Here is a 21756-nt window from a genome sequence, read left to right on the forward strand (position 1 = left end):
ATTACTTTGCCCAAACACAGGAAGAATATACAAGAATATACTTACTTAGCTTCTCACGGCAACTTGCATAGTTGGAGGCACTGAATTTTTTTTTTTTTTTTTTTTTTTTTTTGCCTCTGAATGACTGGGAAGCTGCATCTGGGAAGCTTAAACTAATGGGGTTACAAGGGTAGCTTTGTTCTATCACACAAAGAAAATAAATCATTTGTTTAAAAGTTGGAAGGGAACAGGTTTAGCAGTACCAGATCTCAAATAACATTATGAAAGAATGTCAATCAAAACTATTGAGTACTGATATTTTAAAAATAGAATTTGTGTGACACTTTTAAAAGCTCAGTTTCTGTGTAATTTAATCATTTTATTAATGAGGCCAGCATGTTTATTAATAAAGGAATGGTTATTTGGTTGTCTCTTTTAGATCAAAGACCTTCATGAAAGTGGGCTTAGTTTATATGCTTTTCAAAGAATAATTGTTCCTGAAGGTGGCAATCAATTCTGATTGGTTAACAAATAATGAGAGAATGAATATTACAATGAGAGGGTGGGTTATATTACAATGAGGGTCTTGGGGTACATGCCTTGGATCACCCAAATCTTTGTCAAAGAGACTTATCAAGTTCTATAACATCTGTTTGACAAAAGAAAGAATCCACATTTTCCTAGACCTGACTGAGCAAACATAATGAGCAGGAATGCACTCATTAGCCCAAACTTAGAATTTGTTTTACTCCCTTTGATTAGATCTTTGCATGGATATATCTTCGAGAGAAATTTCCCATACAGGTTGGTTTCTGGATGAGTAAATAAATAGAAAAGGGGAAAAAATTCTTGGTCTTAATATAATAATTAGCTATTAATACCAGAGAGAAATAATCATTTTCATATGATTTTTTTGACAAGGTTAGAAAACATCTGATCTAATTCTCTCATTTTACAAATGAGGATATTGAGTTTGAGAGTGGCTAAGTGATTTTTCCAAGGTCATACAGATAATGTCAGAGGTAAGATTGGAACCTAGGGCCTCTGACTGCTAAGTCAAGTTTTCAAGTGGAGGCTGAATGTCTACCTACTGGCAATGATATAAAGGGAATAGGACTTGGACTTGGTCTCTGAGACCGCTTTTAATTCTAAGATTCTGTGATTCTCTTTCCTTTTAGAAGTCTTGTCCAACTTCCTATTTTCATTAGTATAAGTAACAGGTACAGAAAGGTCAAATGTATTGCTCAAGATCACAGAACCTATGACAAGAGCCTGTATCCTGATTACCAGTGCTTTCTTTTTGCATTACACTTTTTTTGCTTTGAAGCAATTAATTGACTTATCCAGCATCACATAGCTAGTAACTGTCCGAGGCTGGATTTCAACTCAGTTCTTCCTGACTTGAGAGCTAGGCTCTATCCACTGCACTACCTAGTTGTCCTATTATAATGCTTTTAATGTCTGTTGAGCAATTATAGCTCTTTGGAGCATATCCATCAGATGTTACCTGTCAGCATGGTGGCAATATGATTACAGCAACAAAACAAAATTTAATAAATGAAAGGCTGGGGCCTTTCGTTACCAAAAATATGAATAATAGCTACAAATAGTCAATTATCTTTTCATTGTTAAGAGTCAACATACGGTCCAAATGGGTTGGGAAAGAGAAACCTGAGCTGCTAAAATGTTTATACTTAAAGGATTCCAGCAAAGTAGTTTCACAAGGATTCTAGAAAAGGAGATCCCGGTTATAATAGTTTGCTCTCAAGTATTAAGTCAGTTGTTATTATTATTGCTGTTCAGTTGTGTCCAACTCTTTATGACACTCATGGACCAAAGCACACTAGACCCTTTAGTCCTTCACTGCAGTGATCTTTGAGTCAAAGTGATAGGTAAAAAGATACAGATGGACATTCAAGGAAAGAGAAATAAATCAAATATCTGAAAGTCAAGAAAAAAATATTACAAAAAGAACCATGTTTTGTCATGTCTTGAAAAGTTCAAAAAGCAAAACTTGATATTTTCTTAAATATATAAACTTAATATGTAACTTAAAATGTAAAAACTTTCAAAACTTAATATGTAACTTAAAATATAAACACTTTCAAAAAGCACACTCATGTGAAAGACCAAAAAGAATGCTAAACAATAGAATAATTACTAAGGTGTCAAATTAAGAGACCATTAAGCTGCAACAAGCCACAAAATGTCCCCCAAAACTCTCCAGTGCTGAACTGTTAAAATATAATTATAAAATACCTTACAGTATAAATAAAAAATACAATGCAATATAATTTTTATTTGCAGTTTTAAAATCAGTATATGATTCCCAAGGATCCTTTTCAATTTGAGTTTGACAACACTGCTTTAGAATAAAACAAATACATAAAAATGTACAATGATAAAGGTAAAAGTCTGAAGGGTAAAAATCCATAGATATAATTTTATTTTCCAAATTTGAGGTTTGGTGCATTTCTTGGATTATTCAAGCTCTTAGACATAGAAATGAGAAAATCTTCAGAAATGAACAGCAGGAAAATGAAATATATATATATATATGCAGATATATATAAATCAAATATATAATTTGATATGAACTGATTTTGAAAAGAATACTGATCTTGTATCATCTTCCTTTACTACATTAACATGATGAAACATTTACCATTGTAACATGAAAATATTTTATTAGGTATAAAAAAAGTAGTAGTTATAACAGTGTTTAAACATTGTAGTAAACACCATCTCATTAGGGGCTAAATTTATGCCATAATAGTTTAAATGTTATTAAAGAATTTATACTCTGTATGTGTGTATATGGCATATATGTGTGTTACATTACATATAATAAGCATTTTAACCACCAACTATGTGCCAATGTGGTATAGTGTTTTTTAAGAAATATTATCTCATTTAATCTTCATACAACCCTATTATTATCCCTCAGTAAAAACTGAGGCAAAACAGGTGAAATGACTTACCTAGGATCACATGGCTAATAAGTATTTGGGAGCAGCTTTGGATGTAACTAGCACTATATAGACCTCTTTAAATCTATAGTTATATCTATAGATATAGAGATCTTTAAAAGTCAGAGAGATCATTCATCTATCCAGAATGAAGCTGTCCTTAATATAAATGAAAACAAATTATATAGTGATCTAAGGATATAGTGAATAGAGAAGACTTCTTGATGTCCCTTTGATTCTTATTTAGATATTTCATTACCAATTTTTCTTTTGTTCTGTTTTTTTTTATATATATACAGTGCTCCTGTGAACCAAATAAATAATGTTCCAACAACTGGAGAGTAAGTAATTCATATCTATTCATTCTAATTCTCTCACTGTGAAAAACCAACAAGAAAAGCAATCTCATTAAAAGACAAAAATCTGAATTCATGGATAGGGACTGGAGCCATAATTCTATAGCTATAGTGCAGTCACTTGATTGGAAACTTTCTCTTCCAATGCAAATCACCTCCGTTTCTGCTTTGTTCTTACAAACTTGGATGCCTAAAGCATTAGATTAATGACTTGCATAGAGTCCAATAGCTAATGCATATATGTAAGTGTGTGATTGATATAATACAGATATATACACATATAACTTGAAATAATGGCAGTAATTTACATTTATGTACTACCTTTAATGTTTACAAGGCATTTTCCTCATAAAACATTGTGAAATAAGTGTAAATATTATTAACCTATTTTTAAAGATGAAGAAAATGAAACTGAAAGGTAAAGAAACTTGGCCCATAGCCGGTGTGGCAACAAAGTTTAAATTGAGATCTCCTGATTCTAAGATATATTTCCTATAATGATTTTATTTTTGCTTAATTACACCATATAATAAGTACATTTGCACATTTGTTATATTTATATCAGGTGACATGGGGTAAAGGATAAAAAACTCATTTTAATTTAGCAAGGCCAGGGTTCAAATGTCCCCTTCTGACACATGCTATATGAAACTGGATAAATGATTCAGCCTCTCCTTGCCCTGAGACAAGTCTCAAACATTGTAAAATACACATGAGGAGCTGCTCACCTCCTTTGGTAGAAGAAATTCCCCCATTAGGAGTTTCCCAGCTGAATAAAACAACTGTTCCAGTTTCTATACATACATACATATATATACACACACATACACATACCTACATATATAAATGTTATATATACCCACATATATGAATACATTTATTGCACTATAAATACATGTGATGATACAATACAGAAGCATATCTATAAATATATATGTATATATATCACATGTAAACATATGTACATTGTATATATTTGTGCTTATGTGTTGTCTGTTTCTATGTATATATACACAAACATATAATTATAGATATATAACTTTAAAATAATTGCCATTGAAACATTTCTTCATATTCTTAATTTTTTTCCCACTATGTAATAATGAACTTGTGATCTTAGTATATGTATCATACCAGCCACAAAGCATGTTATTTTGTAAATGTTAAAACTTGTAATTGGCCATATACTTTTTTTGGTTTTTTATTTACTAGGTTCTTAGAAAGAACAATTCGATCAACAGTGGAACAGCATCTTTTTGATGTTCAAGATTCTGGCAGTCAAAGCTCAGAAGATTCAGAGTGTGGAGCATCATCCCCTTCTTCCATAGTAGTTACCAGGCAGAAACGATGGCATAACAAAGATCAGAATGAAATCAGACATAACAGAGAAAGGTAAGCTAGGAAATGGACCTTTTGTGTTTATGCAAATACGGAATTACATCTACAAATCTATATGTATTTCCAATATAGCACTGTGCTGCAGCTATGTTTATTGGTTATATTTGTATAGCCAAAAATAAATAAATTTCATGTATTTAGAACATCTTTTGATAAAAATTTTCACTGTTCATGTAGAAATTTGTTCAGACTTTAGTTGGAAGTCATGTTTTCTCCATTAACAACTTATTTTGAGCAATGGAAAACCATTTGGATAGAAAACAGATTTGTGACATGGTATTCATAAAATTTCTATCAACAGTGTGGTTTTTGGTTGTGAAACCTAATCTCTTTGATTCTTGGACTAGTTCATGAATGAGTGGGTTCCTCCAAAATATTTGAGGAAATGTAAAAAAGTAATCTTGGTGTTGTAGAAAGAGTATTGATATTGGCATTAAGAGACCTGAATTCATGCATATATTTCACCTATAGTGATTGCTTGCTGTGTAGGGGAGAGAGAAGGGGAGATAAGGAGGGAGGGAAAAAATTGGAATATAGGATTTTGCAAAGATGAATGTTGAAAAAAAAAAAACTGATGATGAGACCTGTAGCCAAACAAAATGAAGGAAAAAAAATATATCAGTGCTCATCTGTCCAACCATAATTCACACCAAACCTATCACAGAACTTTAAGACAATTCATACAAGCTACTCTATTTGTATATGCACTGAAGCCATCATGACTAAAAAGTATTTGTTTACACTAGCAACTTCTTCACAAGAAATATATTTTCTGCAAAGAAAAACAAAATTCCTGCTTAATGGTGACATTTTTTTCTTTTCTTTTTTAAATAGCTTTTTGTTTACAAGTTATATGCATGGGTAATTTTACAGCATTGACAATCGCCAAACCTTTTGTTCCAATTTTTCCCCTCCTTCCTCCCATCCCCTCCCCTAGATGGCAGGATGACCAATATATGTTAAATATATTAAAGTATAAATTAAATACTAAATAACTATACATGTCCAAACCGTTATTTTGCTGTACAAAAAGAATCGGACTCTGAAATAGTGTGAAATTAGCCTGCAAAGGAAATGAAAAATGCAGGAGAGCAAAAATAGAGGAATTGGAAATTCTATGTAATGGTTCTTAGTCATCTCCCAGAGTTCTTTCACAGGGTGTAACTGGTTCAGTTCATTACTGCTCCATTGGAACTGATTTGGTTCATCTCATTGCTGAAGATGGCCAGGTCCATCAGAATTGATTAATGGGGACATTTTAATAGGTTTTATTCTATTGGGTTCCTTTAGAGGCACAAAAAATGTGAAATAATTAAAAAAAAACACGTTTTCAACATTTTCAAAACCTACAATAAGATATAGTGAAAAGAATGCTAAATTTGCAAATCCTGGCTCTACCTTTTGCAACTAGGGTGATCTTGCCCACTGACCATTTCTAGGTCTGCATTTCCTCATTTGTAAAACAAAGGGATTGCACTAGAATCCAAAAATTAGATGATCTATAAGGTTCCTTTCAGTAGCTAAGTGGTCAAAAGATAAGAGTAATTTTCAAAGGCAGAATTTCAAACTATCAGCAACTATATTAAAGATTTCTATAAATTACTAATGATAGGGAAAAATTAAAACATTAAGGCTATATCTCAGAGTCAGAAAATCAACAAAGATTGTTCTGTTAAAGATCATTCAAGAATATCATAATAGCTAATTAATATAGCATGTATTTTGTTCCAAGAACTATACTAAGCACTTTATCATTATCTTATTTGATCTTTACAATAATCCTGGAAATAGGTGCCCTTAGTATCTGTTTTGCAAATAAAGGCAAATGGCAAATAGGAGACTTTACAGGGTCACCCAGCAAGTAAATGATCAGAGCCACATTTGAATTCAGGTCTTTAAGATGCCAAATCTGGTGTTCTATCCACTGCGCTAACTAGAAGCTCCTGCCTAAAAGTACACTTTTGGTGGAATACTGAAATAGTTCAACTATTTTGGAAAATAATCTGAATTTATGTGAGAAAAATCACTAATGTATTTATAGCCTTTTATTTAGAGATGTCAAAAATGGAAACCAAGTGGGTGCTTTGATGGGGGGGAATGAATAAACAAATAGTTGTATATGAATGTAATGAAATATTATTGTGTCAAATGATAAGAGAAATATGAGAAGACCTGTATGAACTAACATAGAATAAAATGAGAACAGTATATAATATCACTGCAGTCACCATATTCTGAGTGACCATTTGAAAACAGATGGTGCAATGCATCTCTCCCTTTTTTGGTAAACTGCAGTGGAATGTAGCATATGTTCTCAATCATGTAATCAGTCAATCAGTTGTCAAATGTTTTTGTTTGACCATTATGCTGGCATGTTCATTAAGAGAGAAAAGGGAAGGGATGGGAGCTGTGATTTAAAAAACAACAACAACAATTATATTTTAAAATATTAGACTTTTACCTAATTGAAACTTTGCCCTTTAATTAACTGATTTTATTAAGGTTTCACTTTGTACAATGCATTAATATAACATTTAGAAAATTTGGGGGATGCTTTGGAGAAGAGAAAAATGTTATTGTCTGATTTTTTTTAATGGTTTCTATATGAGTGATGAATCTATCATTTTTTTAAATAGTGCATTTAATTTCCTTTCCAATGAATTCTATTCTCTTTATGACCAAAATAAATTCCTCTAAAGCAATATTCCAAGAGCCTCTTTTGAATTTTCAATTCTTCTCCCTATTAAAAAAATACATAAATTATTTTTACTACAGTTTAAAAAGTTGTACTTCATAGAATAGTGGCTCTTGCAAATTTCTGTCCAAGAATAATTTGCCTTACAAAATAAGTAACTTATTTAGCATACAGATTTGCACAGGCTGTTTTTCAGAAAGTTGTAGTGCTTTTACCTTTAATCTTAGGATGAAACCTGGGAATCCCTGGTAATACATTTTTCTTCAGTGAGCTGTGATTATGATCATGGGTCCTTTCTCATCTGTAAAATTAGGCATAAAAATTATGCTTGTTTTTTAAATTAAAGGATACTTATCTACAAAGAAAATATTCCTTCTGAGTTCAGCAGCCTCGAGGAATGTATTTTGACTGCTCAGGAAGCAGAAAAATACCAGGAAAACAACTGTGTATATATTGAAGAAAACAGTAAACCTAAACGACAGAAGTCCAGTACCAGACTTTCTGAGATTAATGACATCCAAGATAATCATGTGGTAAGTGAATTCTCCCTATAAGATAGTGAAATGCAGCATATTTAGGAAGATAATTTCTTTCTACTAAACATTGCAGAATATGAAAACTCATTTTGGGTGCAATTTCATAGAATCATAGAATTTCAGAGATGGAACTGTCCATTAAAATCTTGCAACCTAACACTTTTTTTTTTTTACTATTAGAGAATCAGAGATAGAAAAAAGATTAAATTTTTGCCAAGATATCATTGCAATTAAAATCAGCACTGGGTTTTTAACCTTTGGAATGTTTTTGAAAAAAGACTAGATTTTAATCAAGAAAAGCTGACATCTTTTTTTCATTTTTACACCATCCTTTGAGTTCTGTCTTCTAGTTTAAATTTTTTAAAATAAATGAAGACAAGGAAGTGACCAGTACATGGGTCATTCTTACGACTGTCCAACCTGACCATGAGCTACAGTGTCCTAAAAAGGAGGGGTGGGAGGGAACACTTCCTGCTCTCTGTTTTAGCTCCTCTTACAGCCTCCTACCTTCCAGACCTCTAGAGTTCATCCCTCAGGCTGCTGTCCAAATTCTTCCCTTTTTGGAAAAGCTCTTGATAGAACACCATTTTAATACAGTCAAATTATTATTTTTAAAATAATTTGTTACAAATTTAATATCCATCTCAATGAAAACAAAATAAAATCATACTTAAAACTATTTTTAAAATGAAGAAAGGTATAGGTTAAACGTGCCATTCTTCTAAACATTTCTATATTTGTCATATCAGCATCTTTTAAATATTATTTTATGTTTTTTCAGTTTTATCCTTAATCCCATTGTTTTAAACAGATCTTTTAGTTTCCATGTGATCATACCTTTTATATTCATCTATACTATAGCAAATGTCATTACATGAATTATTTCATAACCCTTTCAATTGCTTTATTGTTCATTATTTAGAGAATAAAATCCAATGACTTTTAGAGAAAAACACAGTCCTCAGAATTAAGTTGAAAACAATGTTCATATGAAGTTGTACCGCTGGTAGATATTTTACATTTAAATTGACAAGTAGATATTTCTTTTAAGCAATTTCAACATAAAGAAACCAGTCATTTACTAAAATACCACAAAAACCATTGGGTTCTTTTGAGCAAACATCTTAAATCTAAAAAAAAATAAAAAATAAAAAAATTTGAACACTTTTCCAATTTTAAAAATTCATATTACTATGCTTAACAACAAGCCCACCATTTTTACTCTATGCCATTTTAGAATTGTCATCAAGCATTTAGTCTGTCCTGTTCCAGGAACATTCTAAGCAGGAGGACCACAATGACAAAAATCTCTGCCTTCCTGATGCTTATGTTCTAAGGAAACAACATGCACATATATGTCTATACAAAATACATACAAAGTAAATAAAGGGTAATTTCAGGTCAGGGCAGGATCCTGTTGCTATTGCTAGAAAGAAAAGTCTCATCTAGAAGGTAGCATTTGAATTGAGCTTTGAGGAAAACTAGAGATTTTAAGAAGTAGATGCATAAAGACAGGACATGGGGTGTTTTGATTTCTAGCAAGAAGACCTCGATGGCTAGAGTATAGATTAATTGAATGAGGAGAAATGTGCATTGTAATCTGGTTATTTTATCTTGAAAGATAGTCTTGATATATTCCTACCGGACTCCTTTCCTGCATCTTTCCAGAACAAACTAATTGTAGATATCTCACAGGATTCCATTCTGGGTCCTTTTATCTTCTCCCTTTATTCTGTTTCACTTGGTAATTTCATCAGCTCCCTTAGATTTAAATCATCTCTCAAATCTCAAACTCTACTTTGAGTTGATTCTCAAACATACTCATCTGGCTTCTCTACCTACCTATGAGACATGTCTAAATACATGTCTTATAGCATCTTAAACTCAACGTGCTCAAAATTGAACTCCTTATGTTTCCCTCAAAACCCTCTCCCTTTCCAAGTTCCTGTTAATGTCAAGGACACTATGATCCTTCCAGTCACTCAGATATACAGCTTATGTGTCATCCTTCATCCCTTACTTTCTCTCACCACCGCCCCACTTCCAATCTATTGCAAAGCCTTTCAATTTTACTTTTCTATCTTCTCTCATATACACTCCCTCTTCACCAACATAATAACCCTGGTGTAGGCCTTCAGTGCCTCATGCCTGGCAATACCCTCTCCCCCCTTCAGTCCATCCTCTACTCAGCTGTCAAGATGATCTTCCTAAAATATAGGTCTAACTGTGCCATTTTTTTAAACAAATGGGACATCTGAGTGGTGTAGTAGTTAGAACACAAGCTCTAGAGTCAGGAAAGCTTGAGTTCAAATACAGCCTCAAACACTTGCTAGTTTTGTGACCTGAGCAAGTCACTTAACTCCAACCAGATAGATAGATAGATAGATAGATAAATAGATAGATAGATAGACAGACTAAAAAAAAATTTTAAAGTTTACCAACATGTCCTCTAATACAAAATAAACAAATAAAAAAATTACTCAGTAAACTTCAGTGGCTCCCTATTACTTCCAGAATAAAATATAAAATCTTTTGTTTGACATTATACATACTTTCTAAGCACATACATTTACAATCTCCTTATATCCTACACCACTCCGTGTTCTTAATGATACGGTGACTCTGACCACCTTGCTGTTCCTCAAACAAAATACTTGGCTGCCAGATCTTCTGGCTTTTCTAGTTTCCTTAAAATCCCAGTTAAAATCCCTTTTCCTTTCCTGAGCCCTCTTAATTCAGGTACCAAATCTTTGTTAATTATTTCCTATTTTTTTCTGAATATAATTTGTTTGTATATAGTTGTTTTCATATTTTCTCCAGCTTTAGGCTGTGAGTTCTTTAATATCTGGACTTGGTTTTTTTTGCTTTTTTTTTTTTTTTTTTTTTAGCCTCAAATAACATAAAATGACACAAAAATGCAAGGAGAGAAAATAAACAAAGGGGATTCTTTATAAGGGTAAGGAAAGACTGAGAGAAAATAAGCTTTGAGATTAAAACTCAGAGATGAGTAATTCTGGTCCTTTTTTGATTGCTTTAATAATAATACATTTGCAAAAATTATGGTATGAAAGAGAGGAAGCATTTTATCTATGAGTGTTAGACTCAAGATCAAAGAGATCCCTACCTCTCCTACATGAATCTGGGCAAATGATCAATTCAACACAGGTAATGGAATATGTGCTTCCTTTGCTGGAAAGGGTTTCTATTCCAGGAGTTCCCCAGCCTAACAGTATCATAGGTACTGCATTAGCATATGGAATGAAATATGTAAAAAGACTAACTCTGCTCTTGGTTTGTATTAATGAGAATTTATTGGCTATGAAGCTCATTTTCCTCTAGTTATATGAGGTTAGAATAGCAAACCAGTTCTGACTAACAAAGTTTCTTGCAGTGCTGGGGTTGACTTGTTTTGTGTAAGAAGAAAAACCACTTTGCCATGACCTCTAAAAAATAAAGATTCTTTGACATTGTTTTAAATGATTTTTGCCTTGAGTGTGGTCAAATTATCTCATATTTAGCTTTCAATGACAAGACTCAGAGAACAAAGGGGAAAAAAATTAGAAATAATTTCCAAACCTAAGAGTTAATACCATAAAAAGCCTTAACTTTATTAAACTTGAGATTATTTTTCCAAATTAAAATTCAAAAATCTCTGTGATTTTGGATTGAAAAAATAAGGGAAGGTGGGGCATGACCTTAGCTTTTAGAGTTTGATTTCTTTATACATTTGATATTCCTGATTTAAACATTAAAATTGTCCTAATGGTGACATTGTCTTACAGGTCCATGTTAGCACGTTGAATATTCATAACTTGGTTACATAAAATGGTCTGCAAGGACACCATGTGCTTTCACAAAAGTCATTGGGTTTGCATTTAATAAGACAGTCACCTATACTTGACTTTGGAATTGAAGTCAGCTAGTCAATAGGCAAAACCATTTACCATAGGTAAAACACTTTCCCCCCTCAGGAAAAAACAATAATAAAAATTAGCATTGCTGATAAACAGTAATACTGGTCCTACTGAATTGTAAGTTATTTCAATAGACACAAGTTGATCTATCTCCTTAAGGTTCTCTCAGGTTGAACAACTGATCCATCCTTCAAAAACTTTTTTTGAGTTTATATTCTACTAAATTCTTCAGATCTTTTTCATATAAACTTTTGAAGTTGATTTTTTGTAAATCAAATTGTGGGACTTTACATTTACATTTACATTTATCTCTATTAGATTTCATATTTCAGCATATTTTTCTAAACTTTGAAGTTTATTTTGGATTCTGATTCCTATATCTACTGCCTTAGCGATCCCTTCAAGCTTTCTTTATCTGATAATCTGATAATTGTATTTCCCAAGTCATTGATAATGTTAAATAACACAGGACTAGATCCTCAGGGCACTCCAGTAGACATTTCTCTCTGAGTTTACATTAATCTATTAATAACTTCTCTTTGGTTAGAGTTAATCAAACAGTTATGAATTGATTTAATTGTATTAATGTCATCTACCCAACATTACTCCATATTGCTCCCAAATCTGAGTTTTACTTAGATCTAAAAATCTAAATAAACTAGGTCTCCAGCATGCTCTTGATCTTTTGTCAACTTTGTCAAAAAAATTAAAAGTTTGTTGGGAATGACTTGTTTTTGATGAAGCTGTACTATCTCTTAGTAGTCACTGCTTCCCTTTCTAAATATTGAAAAATCACCCTTTTTATTATTTATTTATTTATTTATTACTTATTTTTATTGTCTATAAATTTTGTATTTCATTATATTCATATATCAAATTCAGAAAACACTTAATAAGGATCCTAATAAGGATACAATTAATATTATTTCCAAAATACTTCTGAATTCTTATGCATGTAAGTACAAAAAATATATTTTGTTGTAAAGAGTTTCTCATATAATAGTTTAAATATGGCAAAAATTAATATTAGATTGTTTCTGTTAATATGTAACATCTATGTCTTACATGCAGTACTCTGTTTAATAATGGCATATTGCTTTACAGACTATGGAAAGTATTAATTCTACAAGATCTCAAGAGAGACTTGGATGTGATGATATCCTAGAACTGATGTCTGATGAAAGGTAAATTGAAAAGTTCATGAGACTGTGAATAAGTTTTTAAAGGCTTTAATAATTTAACCCCTCCACTACATATAGTATGTATTTACATATTTTATATAATAAACTATAATATATAATATTTATTTATTTTCTGACATAAAAGAATCCAAATGAGGTTAAGAAATAGTTTTAGCAAAACCAGAAGAATAATGTAAATAATGACTACAACAATTTAAATGAAAAGACCACTAAAAAGAAATCAAAACCTGAGTAATTAAAAAACCAATAATGGTCCTATACAACAGCAAAATAATGAAACACAGAGCTGATACAAACCTTAAGTATAATGTTGCATATGTTGTCAGATATCTTCAACAGACTTGGTAAAACTTTTTTTTTTTTTTTAATACAGTTAATTGGTTGTTTTAAATAAAGAAATAGATTTGGACTCCATTTGTTTCTTATTGTTATTTTTTGTGGCCAGGCTAATGTTTGTGTTCAGATGAAGAAACTGCCCTTTCCCAGAAATAATAGTTCAAATTATATTTTTTTCTCTTTTTCAATCTATTCACTTTTACCACCACATGGAAATGTAAGTGTACCAGAAGTCTTGGAAAAAAATCATAGTTACAAAAACATGAGAAGTGTTGTACTAAAACAAATTGCTTTGGCTTTATGCAATGTGTATTTGGTTATTTTGTTTGTTTATTTGTTTTAGCAAAGAAAATAATAGTGATGGGAAGTACACTCAGCATTCTCAGGTCAGTATCCTATTATTTTATATATTATGTTTCAGTATGAAAGATAGTAGTTGGGCAATGGTTGACTAGAAGATCAGCGCTAAGACAGGTTTACTTTAAGAATACTCCTTAAGAAACATTCAAAATACTTTTATTTAGCAGAAACATAATAAATTTTCATTGAAGAAGTAAGTGAATGAAGTACAAAGGACTTAATACTGAGTTTGAGAGTCATAGGACTTTCCCTTAAATCCCACTTACCATTGATGTGAGTTTGGATTTCAGTATCCTCCCCTGAAAATGAGAAGGTTATTTTAGAGGATCTTGGAGGTTCCATACTACTTTACAAATATGAGTTAATGAATGTTTTTAGTAGAAATTTTTTTGAGCAATAGGAAGATTTCTTATTGACTTTCATACTGCGTACTGAACTGGGTTATATTTCCTATATCTTTCTAATTCCTCTTTTCAACCTGTTTCTTGAAAGAAAAGTTGACTTTTAAAATTGAAGGTATTTTTCCTAAGTCCACAAAAATGGTAGTTAGTAGAACACATGTTAATCTTCAGGGCAAACAGAATAGACATGCAATTCCTTAAATATTTTCTTGAAGTCACATTTCTGATCTCCACATTAATACAGGCATCCTCAATACAATGATAGCAACATTTATCTACATAACACTGCAGGTCTTTCAAAGTGCTTTCCTCCTTAACAGCATTAGTAAGGGTGTGCAAGTACTCATCTTATTTTACAAATGAGAAAACTAGGTCTCAGAGGAATAAAATAATTTTTCTGAAATAAAGAAGATTTAAAGACAGCTAATAATTGATAGGAAAGGAGGCATATTGATAATGCTTAGGAAGACTGATACTAGCTAGACTGGATAACTTCTATTTATTTTATCAAAAATAACTAGTTTTTCTCTAATTAAGTGACTTTTAAAGATATGCTACATTTTCATTATGTTTTCACTTATACTGGGAAACCAGATTTTTTTCCAAAAATTTCATTTTTAATTTTGATTTGAAAGCAAATCATTTAAAAAATTCATTTTATTGCAAATTTTCCTGAAACACAAGTTCTATTAAGCGGGGAACACCAATTCAAAAAATATCAATAGTTTAGATCCCCTAGTTTCAAGAAATTTTTTTTATTAGCGGGCTTCTGGGTTCAAAACAAAGATGATAGCAAAATTCACTAGTCTCCCAATTTCTCTGTATTGAAAAAGATTTAAGAGTATTGTGTAGTGAATTTTGAGTCCTGGCCCTCCCACTTCATAAATTAGGTAAGAGATTCACCCTTTATGAGCTTCAGATTCATTATATATAAAAATGAGAACAATACTATTTTCTCTACTTATCTTACAGAATCTATTATTTCAGATGAAGCAAGATATATATAAAGTGTTTTGTAAACTATAAGGCAATATATTAATAAGAAATCATATACATAGTGGATAGAAGGCCTGTCTCAGAGTCATAAAGATATAATTTAAAGTCTTTTCTCTAATATAATCTGGATGTGTGAAAGTGGGCCTATTCAATAATCTAAAACCATAAAGTCATTGATCTGAATTGGTGAGGGAGTTTTCTATATCAATATCATAGGTCTAGATAAATAGATATAGAGAGACAAACAGAAAGAAAGAGAGAGAGAGAGAAAGAAAAAGGAAGAAAGAAAGAGAGAAAGAGATAAAAAGAAAGAAAGAAAGTAGTCACATAGAGAGATAAACAGGTGGACATAGGTGAAACAGTCAGACAGACAGACAGGTGGATAAATGGATGGAAAGATACAATTATATAGACAGATGGTCACAGAGAGACACAGAAGAGAAAGGGAGACAGAGTCAAAGAGAGAGACAGAGAGTGAGAGAAAGAATGATGATCACAGTGATAGAATATACCGATAATATATTTTTAGTATTTATACTTTCAATTTCAAACCTTGAGCTCTTGATTACTCAGAATTTTTCCCTTAGAAAAGAAAAATTTCCTATTTTTTCACTTTATTCAACAATCATTTATTAAGTACCTACTATGTTCCTAGCATAAACAGAAAGAATGTGAAAATTAAAAAAAAAACAAAAACAGTCCTCAAAGAGCTTACATTCTATTGCTTGGGGGAATGTTTGAGTAGAAAATTAAATACAAATTGTGTCCAAAATAATTTTTGAGGAAAAAGCAGTGGCAACTTTGGAATCAGAGTTGGTTTTCTAAAGGAAATAGACCTTTAACTGAAATTTTAAGGAAGCTGGGGATTCTAAGAGGCAAAAGGTGAACAAGCATGCTTTCCAAGCATAAGGAATAGCTTGTGCAAAGGCTCCAAAATGTATGTATAGTATCATGTATAGGGACCACAAGCAGGTTGGTTTGGCTGAAATGACAAGTGCATAAAGGACAAATGTACGATAGGACTATAAAAGCATATTGAAGATAGGTCATGAAGATCATTCACAGCCACAGGGCTTTACATTTTATCTTAGAATTAATAGAACACTGATGCTTCCTGGAAAAGAGTATGGAGTACATCCTATATCAGATTGCTTGAGGGAGGAAAGGGAAGAAAAGAATTTGGAACTCAAAAGTTTTTTTTTACTTAATAGAATTTTATTTTTCCAATTACATGTAAAGATATTGTTCAACATTAATTTCTGTAAGATTTTGAATTCCAAACTTTTCTTCCTTCTTTTACCTCCCTCATCACCAAAACAACAAGCTATCTGATATGTACATAATACTTTAAAAGATATTTCCATATTTGTCATGATGTGAATAATTCAAAACAAAAGGGAGAGAAACATGAGAAAGAAAAAAGCAAACAAAAAAAGTGAAAATAGTAGGCCTTGATCTGCATTTTAGTCTCCATAGTTTTGTGGCATTTGGATGTGGATAGTATTTTCCATTCCAAGTCTATTGGAATTGTCATGAATAACCACATTGCTGAGAAGGGCTAAATCTATTACAGAAGATCATAGCATAATGTTGCTATAACTTTTTACTATGTCATTTTGGTTGTGTTCACTTCACTCAGCATCAGTTCATGTAAGTCTTTCTAGACTTTTCTGAAATCAACCTGCTCATTACTTCTTATAGATTAATAATATTCTATTAAATTCATATACCATATCTTTTTTTCTTATTATTATTATAGCTTTTTATTTACAAAATATATGCATGGGTAATTTTTCAGCATTGACAATCACCAAACCTTTTGTTCCAATGTTTCCCCTCCTTCCCCCATCCCCTCCCCCAGATGGCAGGTTGACCAATACATGTTAAATATGTTAAAGGATACATTAAATACGAAATAAGTATACATGTCCAAACAGTTATTTTGCTGTACAAAAAGAATTCTCCAACTGATGGGCATCCACTCAGTTTCCAGTTTCTGGCCACTACAAAGAGGGCTGCCACAAACATTCTTGCACATACAGGCTCCTTTCCCTTCTTTAAAATCTCTTTGGGATATAAGCCCAGTAGTAACACTGCTGGGTCAAAGGGTATGTACAGTTTGATAGCTTTTTGAGCATAATTCCAAGCTCTCCAGAATGGTTGGATGTATTCACAACTCCACCACCAATGCATATACCATATCTTATTCATCCATTTCCCAATTGATGGACATCCACTCAATTTCCAGTTCCTTGCCACTACAAAGAGCTGCTACAAACATTTTTGTATTTCTGGGTCCTCTTCCCTCATTTATGATCTTTTTGGGATAGAGACCCAGTAGTAACACTATGGATTCAAGGGTATACACAGTTTTGTAGTCCTTTTGGCATAGGAAAATGAATATTAAAAACTATTTTTACAATTGAGGATCAACCTAAAAAAAAAAACCAAACAAACAAGTAATTGAGGAGAGTAAAATGTTAAAAAAAAAAAAAAGAAAGAAAAGGAATCATGTCAAACTTGTTGTTTAATGATAAAATGTCAAAAACTATGTGGAAAATAGATTAAGAAGAAGAATGAGTGGAGATTAGGCAATCATTTAATTCAGGCAACAGACAATAGCAGAGGGTAAGGTAGAACTGACAAGTACTTTTGATGTGGAGGTAAGAAAAGGAAGAAAAAAGAAATTCTAAAGCTGGGAACCAGAGTAACCAGGACAGTGGTGCTCCGGAGAAGAGGAGGATTTTCTTTTTTTTTTTTTCTCTCTCTATCTTTTTTATTATTATTATATCTTTTTATTTATAAAACATATGTATGGATAATTTTTTTTCAACATTGACCCTTGCAAAACCTTCTGTTCCAAATGTTCCCATCCTTCCCCCACCCCCTCCCCTAGATGGCAAGTAGTCCAATACATGTTAAATATGTTAAATTATATGTTAAATCCAATACATGTATACATATCTATACAGTTATCTTGCTGTACAAGAAAAATCGGATCTAAAAAAAAAGAAAAAACCTGAGAAAGAAAACAAAAATGCAAGCAAATAATAACAGAAAGAGTGAAAATACTCTATTGTGGTCCACACTCAGTTCCCATAGTCCTATCTCTGGGTGTGAATGGCTCTCTTCATTACTGGACAATTGGAACTGGTTTGAATCAGCTCATTGTTGAAGAGAGCCACGTCCATCAGGATTGATCATCACATAGTCTTCTTGTTGCTGTGTATAATGATCTCCTGGTTCTGTTCATTTCACTTTCACATTTTCACTTTGCTTCATGTAAGTCTCTACCGACCTTTCTGAAATCATCCTGCTGGTTATTTCTTACAGAACAATAATATTCCATAACATTCATATAATATAATTTATTCAGCCATTCTCCAATTGATGGCCATCTACAGTTTCTAGCCACTATGAAAAGGGCTGCCACAAACATTTTTGCACTTGTGGGTCCCTTTCCCTCCTTTCCAAGCAGAGGATTTTCAAGGAAATGAACATTGTCAGATGCTATGAAAAAGTCAAAAAGGAAAAGGATTGAGAGGAATCCATTGAAAATTAACAAATTATTGGTATTTCAGAGAGAAAAATCTGTTGGAAATTAATAAATCTTCACATTTAATTGGAGAAAATGAAATATTAAATACATAATTATAGTATATAGAAAGAAATTAGGAAATTATTGGTATTCTTGGAGAGATTAGTTGGATTAGATTGGTTATTTAGTTAATTTAGTTTAGTTAATTAGTTAGATTTATTCAATTGTGTGATGAAATCAGAAACCAGATTGCAAAGGACTGAGAAGTGAATAAGCGAGAAGGTAGAAAGACAACAAATCTGAACAGTTTTTTTTAAGTATTTGGTTATGAAAAAGAGATCTAGAGTAGTAATTGCAGAAAATGGTAGAATCAAATGAAGAGAGATTTTTTTTGTTGTTTGTTTTTAAATTCAAGTATATTTGTAGGGAGTACAGAAGGGACCAGATAGAAAGAGTGAGATTGAAAATTCTCCTTGTACAGTTGTTTTGAGATGCAGTTGTTTTTCATTATCCCTGCCTGAGAGTACCAAACTGGCTTCATAAAACTAAGAATGAGAAGTTAATAGATTTTTGAGATGGAAAGAAAGGACTTTCAACTTGTATTCCAAGTTTTTGCCATCTATTTCTTCCTCCTTCTCTCCTGGGGCCCAGTTAGCATATTTATTTATTCTTTGCCTCTTAAAGGGCAAAATCTCCACTTTGGCATGGTATTATTTTATTTTCTGTTTTCATTTCTTTATGTGTCCCTTTTCCCTCACAAAAGCATATACTCATGTCACTGAGAATTTCTTGGGGAAAAAATTTGTTGGGTTTTCTTACCTGGATGGAGCTCATCTCAGTTCTTTCCTTTTATTCTTGTCATACTTTGTAAGATACAAAGCTATAAAGAAGAAATTTTAGCGATTATTTTATCATGTTAACTCACAAATTCTAAAGACAACCAGAGACTGAATTCTTTGGACAACTTTCAGTGAAGTAACACATAAGTAAAAATAGAATTTAACGTGGTTCCCTTTAATAAATAAATTCACTATCCTTTAATATAGATATTAAACAGCAGCACAAAGCACAATGTTGATTTGTATAAAGATTATTTGGTAATCACCATCATCATAACAATTTAAATAAGAAGATAAACACAAGTACAAAGGATCTGTTGAACAATCTGATACACTCAGAAGTACACACTCTAGCAGGTTAAGGATAGCTGTCTAATTTTGTCATAGTTTTTATAAGGCACTTAGACCCTATAAACATAATATAATTTGACAGGTGATCCTAAAATAATAGGGAATTCCAATCTGTGATTTAAAAATAAAAAGCAAAAATCCCACCATATTTTTTTCTTTTAAGCTCATATTTTGAAACATGTCATTTGAAGTTTTTTTTTCTAATTTTCCAATTTTAGTTTTCCAATTCTCCCTTTTCTATACTCCTATCACTTAAAAAAAAAAAAAAAAAAAAAAAAAAAAAGATGCTCCTAGGTGGTATACTCAGTCAATAAAGCAGTGGACTTGGAGAACTGAAGTTATATTCTACTTACTAGCTATGTGACTCGGAAAGTCACTTAACTTCTCTGTCTTAGTTTCCTCATCTGTTACATGAGATGGTCCCTTCCTTCTCTGAATCCCTGATCTTGGAGTTCAGTGGTTAGAGTGCTTCCAAAAGGCCTGATTTTCAAATCCTGCTTCCCATTTTCAATATAAGTGATCCTCACAATTACCTAAGCCACCTACCTTCTATAAAAATGAGGGTATTGAATTCAGTGGATTTTAAACTACCTTCAAGCTCTAAATCTGTGATCCTACAGGAAAAGTAGAAAAAAATGCTTTTTAAAGGCATTTATAAAAAAAATCAATAATTCAAAAGACAATGTTATACTACCTGGAAATAGAAAGATTATATTTCTAATCCTTCTTGAAGTTTTGTTTCTAGTGATTCTTCGAATGGGATAGCTATGTAGTACAGTGGATGGCCTTCAGGTCAGGAGGCTCTGAGTTCAAATCTGGATTCAGACAGCTAGCTTTGTGAATCTAGACAAATTACTTAATTCTGCTTGCCTCAGTTTCCTCATTTGTGCTGCAAAAGGAAATGGCAAACTACTCCATTATCTTAGTGGAGAAAATCTAAAATGGGGTCACAAAGAGTTGAATGTGACTGAATCACAATTTCTTCGTTGATGCTGGGCTTTGTTTTTTAAAATTCTTTTTAAATTAAGTTTTTATAACAAAATATAAATTCAATACAAATTAGGAACCGCATAGAAAATTATTGCCTTAACCAAGAGATCAGATTATATAGGAATGACTAGGTTAAGAAAATGTTAAATTCCTTCAAAAAATAATTTTGCATTCCTTGTCCTTTATAAGCCTATTGCTTAGAGGAGCTTATAAATATACTTTTGATAACAATTAAGTCATTCATAATAAGAAAAATACTTTCTTATTTTCTTTTCCTTACTATTCCTTGAAGGGGGAAGGGTCTAGATATTAAGTAAGAAAGGCAGGAGTTTTCAATTAAGATTAAGAAAAAATATCAATTAGGACATCATATGTGTCAAACAATTGATACCCAATAGTATATTAAACTCATCAACAAATATTTGAGTGAAAGACTCCATTATTTCAAAACCTATTAGTTTTTCATACTAAAAATGCTAGATGATTAAGCAATTGCATTTGAAAAAGATAAACTACCTTATCTGGATCCATTTCCAAGTCAATCTCAAAAGGATTCTGAAACCTTAACTTTCACATTTTTTCCAAAGTTTTATGTTTTGCAAGCTTAAGTGTTTCTCCTTCCCCCAGTGTAATATTTGACTCTTCTGTTTTTGATGAATTGTTATTTTCTTTGCAAGTTGCATTATGTTAAATGTTAGATCTGATTGCATTTTCCTGTTTGATGAATTGTACTTTAAATACTCTCCAACACTCACATTCTGTGAGGTCCTCCCTCAGTTGTCTCTTCCCTCTGATTGGAAAGCTGGAGGGCAGAGCAAGAACTCTTTATAGAAGTTTTGAGCATTAATGAGTTGCCCAGTTAATAAGTAGCATTAAGGATCTGAATTCAGGTCTTT

General features: G+C 31.9%; 1 protein-coding gene across 8 annotated transcripts in view; it reads left to right on the top strand.

Annotated features, from left to right (window-relative positions):
* FAM13A (family with sequence similarity 13 member A) overlaps positions 1 to 21756 on the top strand; it is a 152631-nt gene that overhangs the window by 79690 nt on the left and 51185 nt on the right. For 5 of the 8 annotated variants that reach the window (XM_031942266.1, XM_031942265.1, XM_031942259.1 and 2 more), the window contains 5 exons: positions 3248 to 3289; positions 4517 to 4696; positions 7744 to 7930; positions 12952 to 13031; positions 13729 to 13771. In XM_031942266.1, coding sequence (XP_031798126.1) covers positions 3248 to 3289; positions 4517 to 4696; positions 7744 to 7930; positions 12952 to 13031; positions 13729 to 13771 — 532 coding nt within the window. The remainder of the gene's footprint in view (positions 1 to 3247; positions 3290 to 4516; positions 4697 to 7743; positions 7931 to 12951; positions 13032 to 13728; positions 13772 to 21756) is intronic. The other 3 variants (XM_031942262.1, XM_031942264.1, XM_031942261.1) reach the window with 2 other exon arrangements.

The sequence above is a fragment of the Sarcophilus harrisii genome, chromosome 6, assembly GCF_902635505.1.
Source record: "Sarcophilus harrisii chromosome 6, mSarHar1.11, whole genome shotgun sequence".
Taxonomy (NCBI): domain Eukaryota; kingdom Metazoa; phylum Chordata; class Mammalia; order Dasyuromorphia; family Dasyuridae; genus Sarcophilus; species Sarcophilus harrisii.